Source organism: Vigna radiata, chromosome 7 (assembly GCF_000741045.1).
Source record: "Vigna radiata var. radiata cultivar VC1973A chromosome 7, Vradiata_ver6, whole genome shotgun sequence".
NCBI lineage: Eukaryota > Viridiplantae > Streptophyta > Magnoliopsida > Fabales > Fabaceae > Vigna > Vigna radiata.
In genome coordinates this window covers 53,489,269-53,499,037 of record NC_028357.1, presented here as the reverse complement: position 1 = coordinate 53,499,037, position 9,769 = coordinate 53,489,269, and the positions used below count along the sequence as shown (strand labels likewise).

Sequence of the window (9,769 nt, the reverse complement as noted above, 5' to 3'; positions counted from 1 at the left end):
TGAGTAACAAAAATTGATAAATAAATCAAAGAACCAAAATCAAGCTCGTCATTGGACGACATGCTGGGGCAAGTGACATGTTATCAGTTAAGGTATGGTTCCGTTCTAAATACAATTCATTTCCCTATTTTCCCTAAGAAGATAGAAAAAAGAAAAAAAAAAAACAGAACAAACTTTTGTACAAGTACAAAAGGGCGGCAGCAGTAGAAGTTACATGCGAAGTTATGTTCGACAAATCTATAGCGAAACTCAAGACAGACGTGATTCCAAAGGGCAATTTGGCTATAAGACAACAAACAGGTATAGGATCCTGCACAAAACTCCTTTGTCAACCAATTCAATACTTTAGATACCTCACCAGGCCCATTACAAAATCAAAAGATGTTGGCAATTTGATGCCGGTATTTCTTCAAACACGCCAAGAGGAAATTCTTGAGTGAAACCCATTCAAGTGGAATCTTCCAAAGTAGTGTATTCTTGCTTGCATAAATTACATCCCCAGTCAAAACATTGTCAACGATTCATGCTACACATGGTAATTCATTCCAACCTTAATCAGAGAAATCTGAGGAATGTTTAGACCCACTGCAGGAGACCGACAATTTTTCCGCAGAAAAGAGTATAGGTTGATAGCAAACTTCTTTATAAATGATGAGTTCCACTTGGCCTTTACGTGAGAATGACCTATTACATAAGCTGCTCCAGAGCGCTTGGCTTCTACAAGTTCCATGAGTTCTTCCTTGACACGTGGGTCTTTATATATTACATTTTGCAACTCAAATCGAATTCGCCGTCCAGTGTTGAGTTCAGGTGACTCCTGCTCGTACATTGCCTGCAGCCTCTTCAATGTCGGGGATTTACTGCTAGTAAGAGTCAAAGCTCCAGGAAGATTAATATTGTTGCGTTCCTCAAAAGCAGAAGATTCGGACATAAGCAATCGTGTCCCAAATTTCCCTGATGTCCTAACCACTGCCATCCGTCCATCCACTGAACCCTCTGCATTACCAGAGGCACCTTCTGCTTCCAATTGAATGAATTCAGCTATGCTCATCACTAGGTCATTTTCAAAATCATTTTCGTGGCTATACACATCTTTATAGCCATTTCGAACAATACAACGGTACATTCGGAAAGATTGGGGACCAATTCGGCCAATGAGGTAACGTTCTTCATGCGGCACACAAGGCACCGGTACAGTCTTCACACAAACAAAAACAACCACTTGGTAGAATGCTGGCAGATTTGTCAAGAAATGAGAAAAACTGGCAGGGACTCCAGTAGCCAATTCAGTGTAGATAAGGCCCATTCCAGGAACTCTAACAATCCCAAGACTAGGACCTAACCCAAGGATGGACCTCATCGAAATTTTGTCATGCATGTCAAGTAGATACTTTTTCCTAGAACCATAATGCCACACGTACATAACAACCATGAACACTGCCGAAAGCACAAGTGGAATCCATCCACCTCTGGGGATTTTCGTGCAATAGGATGACAGGAAAATAATCTCTATCGAACCAAAGAACAGAGCAAATGCCAGAGCAATTATAGGACTTTGATGCCATACAAGGATGATGACTAGTGATGTCAAACATGTGGTCACAATCACCAGAATTAGATATGCAATCCCTGTAAGCAAAAATGATGTTATTAAGAATCATGAGTTGAAATACAGCGATGAATGACAAAATTACACAGGACACCAATGTATTTTCATTCACGATGATTGAACCATCTATAACACGTAATAAGTAATGTGAAACAAGTTTATTCACGGCTAGCACTAGCATAACTATAACTCTAGGATCGAATATTGTATTGCGATATCATCAACAAAGCCTAACCTATTGGGAAGCTCTTATTTTAGCCAACCCTTTTAATCATATATAAAATTATTGAATGCAAATTAATGAAAGTAAAATTTCTGTACCAAGACTGTAATTTTTTTTTTCTTATTGTACTAAAAAAAAATATGTCAATAATTATTGTATTGAACCAACTATTTACCCAATACTTTGTTACTTTTATTGAGAATATCCATGATGTACTTGGGTATACTTAATGAAAGGTAGCTCAGAGTTTTGCTCACTTTTGTGTCTTTCTTTAATGACATCAAGAATCAGTTTGGGAAAACTATTAAATATTTTACGAGTGATAAAGCCAAAAGAAAATTCATTAAACTACCATCCTTGTCTTCACATAGCATTCTACATCAATCCACAAGTCCTCACACACCTCAACAATATCAAATAGCTAAAAGAAAAAGTAGACACTTGGTGGGAACTACATGCATCCTAACTTTTAATGCTGATGTTCTTGTACACCATTGGAGTGATGTGATTCTCGCTACATGTTTTCTGATAAGTAGAATGTCCTCTTCTTCTCTTGTCAATCAAATCCCACACTCCCTTTTTCCAAATGAGAGTGGTTATTCCATATTCCCCCTTGGGTCTTTGGGTGTATATGTTCTATCCATTATGCTTCCCCAAACATGGATATGTTGATTGCTAGAGCTACTAACTGTGTTTTCTTAGGATATTCTCGTCTTAAAAAGGCTATAAATTCATGTCAGAAGACCTGATCTGTCATTTGTTGTCAGATTTGTAAGCTAATTCATGTAGGATCCTCACATTCTAAGGTATATCAAAAAGGCTCCTAAACAAAGGGGCACTATACAAGGATAAGGGAAATAGGCAAGTTTCTAGATACTACGTTGTTGATTAGATAGGTCACCTAATAGGCAGTTGCTCTACTACTGCATATGGTGAACTCATTGTTGGAAATCTTATTTCTTGGAGCAAGAAACAAAACGTTTTGCAGAAGTAGAATATCCAGCTATGCCTTGAGCAACGTTTGAACTTGTGTGGACCAAACATTTTCAAGAGTTCAAATTTAGTGAAAATCCAACAAATGAAGTTATATTGTGATAATCATGCAATTGTGCACGTTGCGTCTAATCTTGTGTTTCGGTAGATACTACGATGTTGATTAGATAGGTCACCCTATAGACAATTTCTCTGTTACTGCATACGGTGTATCCATTGTTGAAAATCTTATTTCTTGAAGCAAGAAACAAAATTTTGCTTGTAGAAGTAGAATATCAAGCTATGCCTTTAGCAACGTTTGAACTTGGATGGACCAAAGAACTTCAAGAGTTCAAATCCAACAAATGAAATTGTCATAATCATGCAACTGTGCACATTGCATCTAATCTTGTGTTTCAGGAAAGAACTAAATATAGCGAGATTGAGTGTTACTTTATCAATTCCAATGATCAACTTTCAAATATTTTGACTAAATCATTTGAGAGGACCTCTAATTCAGCTTACTTGCTCTAAACTTAATGCATATAATTTATATGCTATAAAGGGAGGGGAGTGTTGAATAATGATGGTCTTTTATTGTACCTAGTATGTTTACATGCCTCTCTTTATCTTTGATTTCTTAAGAGTTGAATTTTCAATTACTCAGATTTATATATATAAATACACATTTTTCAGATACACACACACACACATCAGTGGAATGTAATGATACACACTGATTTTCGAGTCTAAAATCTTCAACTAACATCAAATAGTATTGACATAAATAGCATATTAGATAAAGGAAATATAAAGGAACTCAAAAACTATTATTAACTAGATAATAGATACTATAAATAACATTATTTTTAGACAAGCTATGATGGGAATTGAGGGTTAGTGGCAGTTGTGTTAGAATGTTAAATAGTAGCTTTCATGTTGACAACTTAGGACAGCAAGTTAGAACACATTATTAAATCTGTGTAATAGGGGAATCGTTTGTCCATTGTCTAATAGTGATTTAATCTGACAATACAATTCTCCAATCCACCAACTTACCATAAGCATATCCTATACGGTTCTTGTCTCCTAAACCAAATGTCACAGCCAAGCTGATTATCATAAGTATCCAGTTTATCTCTGGTATATATGTCTGGCCAGGGATCCACCTTCTGGAATGTACTGCCTTAACCCGAGGGAAACATTCAAATGCATGACATTGTTGGACTACAGAGAATGTTGAAGCAATGACAGCCTGACTTGCAACTATTACTGCCAAAGCAGACACCGCAAATACTGGCCAAAATAGAAAATCTACAAAAAAAGAAAAAAAGAATCTGAAATACTTGTTGGAGATTTGAAAACATGTACAGCAGTCTCATAAAAATCACATGGCAAGGCATTATTACCAACTCGACTATTTTGCTTTATTTACCATTAAGGTAAGCTTCCTGCACAAATGATCCCATTTTGTTCTCTTTTTTCTTTATTTTCTCAAGTAACATAAGAAAAACTTAGGCTTCAATGACAACAAGCTATATTAAAAAACACAGTAAAACATCCACCCCAAATAGAATTCTCTAAAGTTAAAGTCATTATTAGAGATCTCACATTTACTTCAAATATGACTAAATTTTAATATATATAAACAGATGCAAATTTCACCTTCTAAGATAGAGTTATGCCTAAATCCACCTTCTAAAATGGCATCAAAGCCTATAATAGTAAGGCTTATTAGGTTTATCACTTCACCTAATGAACCAACACAAATATCTAGTCTCACGTCAAGATGTTCGGTCTTCAGCAAGAGGAAAGTATGTTGGAGATCTTATTTCAATTAAATACAATCAAATTATAGCATATAAGTACATACAAATCTAATATTGCAAGTCGATTTTGTAGGATTAAGCTAAAGTTTAAATCTACTTTGTGAGAGTTATCACTCAGATATTGCACATAAATAGGCCAGGAACCAGGTCAAATTGTAGTGCTGTTATCAGTTCCTAATGGACAACTAATGACACAGGGAACAAAAAGATAATACTTCAAATTCACATATTACAAAGACAGAAATTAGAACATACTCGATCATTCAAAGTTTATAACGAGTTCAATGTACTACTGCTAGGAACGTTCAGAAACATTTGAAACAATGTAAGTGGCCAAGTCACTCATTTTTCAGTTGTCTAAAGGAAAATAACTTCAATCCACAATCTTCTAGAATTCCACGAGAAGGCCGATTTGGGATATTTTATTCTTAGTATTTACATTAACTGACCTGGAATAGAAGCATAAAAGCTTATAGGTACTGCAGATAAATTCTTGGAAAGGAAGGCCGCCTGCCCCATGTATTGAAGAACTAGACATGGGTAAATGATACAATAAAATGCAACCTGCACAGTAACAATGATAAAATAAGAGTTACAACAGTCATTTTCAAAGAAGTTGCCACTCTGTTTTAAATGAGGAATCAATGGACTACAGATGAAGGAAAATTATGTGAATTACATTCCCCAACAGATAAATCAACTCAAATTTTGGTTTCACATATCCCACTTTAGCCAAACTTCTTGTTAACAAATCAAGAATCACTTTCTAGATGTCGTGGACCTACAGTTCAACAAAACCAGTACTCCTTCACTTGTTATGCATGTCCATCATTTTAAACAAAGGTTTGTCTTTTACATACTAATTCATACATGCAATACACATTACGTTGTATATTTCCTTCTTTGTAGTAGCTTTCTATCTGATATATAGTTCTTCCATAGCAAAATATCATCAACTGTCTCATAGAACAGGCACAAACACCAAGTTAAAGTCTAAAAAGTATATTACACCTTATTACACATGCTATTACTGGCTAAAGGAAATCATCACCACCCTTGCAAAACATTTAGTAAAGTAAAATTAATCATTCTTAGGTATCTATTTGAAGGGTCAGTTATGAAGAAAACATTGCAAAACAACCATGAAGTCAAAAGCCAACATAGTACTTATTGGCCACACATACCCTTACAGGTGTTTGTCTGTAGTAACCAAGGTCTGCAAACATAGCTTCAGTTCCTGTAGATGACAAGAAATACATAATGAATTTGGCAAGAATAAGGCTTAAGCAGAACTTTAATTTTGAAAGAGATGCAGACCTGTAACGCATAGAAATACTCCTCCAAGGTTAGTCCAACCATCTTTTCCTGTAAGCATAAAGAACTTGTATACATAATATGGAGAAAGAGCCTGATATACTCTTGGGTTCCACTTGATGATATTGTAAATGCCAATCATGAAAATAGTTAGTAGCCATAGGATGATTACAGGAGGAAACACGAATGCAACCTTGTAGGAGCCCCTATGTTGCATGACAAAGAGTCCAATCAGTAGAACACAAGAAATACAAGATACCATACCTGTGAAATGATAAATACATAAGCTTAGATTGAAAATTTGCATAATATTTTTCAATGAAGGAATATGGTACCAGTTTCATATAACAATCATGTCAATTGAGATTAGATCTTTTCCACTTACTTTTATTTGTAATCTTTGCTTCAATTTTCAAGCCTTCAACGGATGAAAGAACTACAAAAGAATTCTTATCAGCAGAGGTAAAAATAGAGCTAATACAACAATAAAACATCAATCAGCTAAGGTTTCTCACCAGACATAATCACCTATTTGTGAGAGAAAAAAATTGTATCCTTACCAGAAATGGCAGGCATGAGTGCACCAACACAAATTGCCATGCAAGCACCTAGTAAAACAAAAATAAGCAAAGCCATCTTTGTATTCTTGTGTTTCTCAATGAATCTTTTCAAAGGCGAGGATGGTATACTTCCATTTGAGGAGCCAGGCTTGCGATATGTAGAAAGCTCCTCATCGGAAGCCTGATGATTAGGAAGCAAACATAATTTTGCACTTCTGCAAAGCTGTGAATACAAAGCAACAACTCCACCTGTTAAAGTTGAATGTATTAGTATTACCACAATAATTATAGTAATGAGTTAAAAAGGACATAGTCTGACAGAATAATAAAATCAATAGCTCTTACCTTCGCCATTATCATCTGCACTTAACATAATAAGTGCATACTTCAATAAAGAAATAATTAAAAGAGTCCAAAAGATCAGAGAAAATGCGCCAAATATTGCATCCTCATTCTGGGCATGTTTCAGTCTCCCGGAAAATATACTTTGATAGACATATAGAGGGGATAAGCTCAAGTCACCAAACAAAAAACCTAAACTTTGGTATGCCAAAAATAAAAGTTGTCTATGTTGAAATTTCCGTTCTACCTGTTCACAGAGAAAGAAAAAAACATGTCATACACACATACAAGGTCTTTAAGTTCAATCGATTATATAAATGTGTAATGCTTTTTTTTCCTTTTCATCTTGTTCTACACTAGCATGCAACTAGTGTAATTTGCTCGTATTCCATTAGATAATAAAAGACAAAAGAGGTGCAAAAGAACACAAGTATTGAATAAAAAGCATCTAGTTATAGCGGTTTATGTTCTGGAACAGTTTCATTTTCGTTTTCTAAGCTTCGACCAACTTAGCAAATATTGACCACACTCTCCACACAACAACTTGCATTTCCTTCTCGATTTCTGATGCTGCAAAATATATTAAATGATGAAGGTGATTGCCACGATGCCTTCTAAATTCCAAAACTATACAGCAAAATCCTGTCTCATTTCCAGGCTAGTGATCCACAATTACATTGACGATCGAGTTTGAAACAACGGATCTCACTTTCACTTCGAGTTCTCCTTTTACAGTTAAAAATTGGACAAAACCAACGCTTATTCAATAATTGCTACATCACACATTCATACGTTAGGATTGAATCGATACTAAGGAAATCGAATCTGAAAAGACGGAAAGAAGACCAGAAAGTTCCAGAAGTATTACAAAGTATATTTATAGTTTATAGATATACTTTTATTGTTAACTTAGGGTTTGAACTTAGTCAAAAAAAAGGGAAAACGTACCACGGCTGATGCACCTCGTTCTCTAATCGAATCTGAACTCATAGTAAAGGCAGAAGAAAACAGAGCAAGAGTTTTTTTGGTTTTGTGAGAGAGCGTTGTCTTGTCGTTGAAATTCCACTCTAACTGTATATTGGGTTAGGACCGCGAAATTGCCTAGCATGTACACCGTGTTTCATAATTTTATTATTTCCAATGTAAATTCATTTTTTCCCATTGCAAAAGAGCGTGGTAATTGTAAAAGTGTCCGGTAACATTTCAAATCAATCCAACGTTCCAAAATACAATCTCTTTTTCTAAAATTTTTTTAATTTAGATGTTATAATGTTTTACATGGTAATGCAGAAAATTACTGACTAAATATTAATACTTTTTCCATCTTTTATATATAAAAAAATCTTTCTTTACGAGTGAGCTGTTTCCTAATCTTTTTTTTTTCTTTTATAAAAAGCAATATGAAATTTTAATAACTATGATTGAAAAAAAGTTTTAACGATTTTAATCTTTTTCGTACAAAAATTATAAGTTATTATTGTACCATTTAATTTACGTATTGGTTTAAAAAAATAATAAAAAAGATCTATTATTTTTTAACAAATAGATTCTTCAAAAATTAAGTTAGTTATGTTTATTTTTAATTTGACATTATCTGTTATGTTTCAATTTTATATTCATTTTATATTCAATTAATTCTTCAATTTGAAAATTGTAAACATGAATTAATCAATGTCATAAAATGTAAATTCAAAATTAGGAAGAAAAAAAACTCAAATTGTTCTTGATGCAAAATTCAATTTGAACTATATGTTCTATATTTCAAAAGGGTTTGTAATTATATATATATATATATATGAAATTAGGGATGACAACAGGTAGGGTCGGACACGGATACTGTTTATCCGCAATTCAACCTGTCGGATAAAACTGACTACTTGTAAGGATACCCGAAAAACATATTTAATACATTTTAAAATAAAATTACAAAAAATATAAATATAATATAATATAAATTAAATTCAATATAAATTGAAATTTAATTTTAATTAAATTTAATCTAATAAAATATAATTTTATTTTATTTTCAATTAAATTTAATTAAAAAATATATAAATTGATTTTTTTATTATTTTTTGTGGGTAACGGGTACTCGCGGGTTTGATAGTATACTAACCGTATCCGACCCGTTTAGAAACGAGTATTAAAATACCTGTTACCCGTTACCTGCGGGCAGTAAATATCCACAAATAGTAACTACCCGTCGTGGATTTTACCCGCGGATACTCATGGTCGCGGATTTTTTTTGCCATCCCTATATGAAACTCACAAAAATTCAATATTAGATCCGTGTACATGGTCTTTCTATGGAACACCCGTTAAAGGTAATTCTTTTCATTGCAAATTGAATTAGCATAGATTTATATTATACAAATATAAGTGTGGTGAATTTTTTGCTCGTGTTTTAGTTTATGTTAATTGATTATTTGAATTATCTAACCAATTTTTGGTAGAAATACCGATATTTATATTTATTAATGATGAGAAATATGAGAATTTGTTTATACTTTATTCAAGTTGTGAAATGGTTGGTCATGATTTATCTAATTGTAGAATATTATAACAAAATGTCAAACCTAATTCTAGTGGCGAGAAAATAGTTGATGCAAAAGTAAAACAACATTATTATCTTGGGGTGATATTATTACTTCTCGAGATCTGGTTCTTGTTATTTAATCTATTCCAAGGTGTAGCCTATAATGAAACATGTGCATTCTACGGTGGAATTTGTGATATAACATGTGGTTCAATTGTTGGTGCAACCTAAGGTTTAGTTTATGGTTGAGTATGTGGTAGAGCATATGGTGCAACAGTCAATATAGATTGATATTCATCGTGTAATGCAACAATGTATGATCCAACGTTGATACAACCTATTCTAGTTAAGTGTGTTACGGTGTCACTTATTGCTTAGTCACAA

At 33.6% G+C, this 9,769-nt stretch overlaps 1 protein-coding gene across 2 annotated transcripts; it reads right to left on the bottom strand.

Annotated features, from left to right (window-relative positions):
- Positions 1 to 7,937, bottom strand: LOC106767047 (potassium transporter 3). 2 transcript variants are annotated; one of them, XM_014651863.2, is made up of 9 exons: positions 7,798 to 7,937; positions 6,853 to 7,096; positions 6,508 to 6,756; positions 6,333 to 6,383; positions 5,951 to 6,211; positions 5,818 to 5,870; positions 5,083 to 5,197; positions 3,864 to 4,118; positions 1 to 1,629 (listed from the first exon to the last, which is right to left on the bottom strand). In XM_014651863.2, the coding sequence occupies exons 1-9, from the start codon at positions 7,837 to 7,839 to the stop codon at positions 527 to 529; spliced, it is 2,373 nt and encodes a 790-aa protein (XP_014507349.1). In that variant the 5' UTR covers positions 7,840 to 7,937; the 3' UTR covers positions 1 to 526. The 2 variants fall into 2 exon arrangements, with proteins under 2 accessions (XP_014507349.1, XP_022640025.1); XM_022784304.1 differs by lacking the exon at positions 3,864 to 4,118.
- Between the last annotated feature and the right edge of the window lie 1,832 nt (positions 7,938 to 9,769).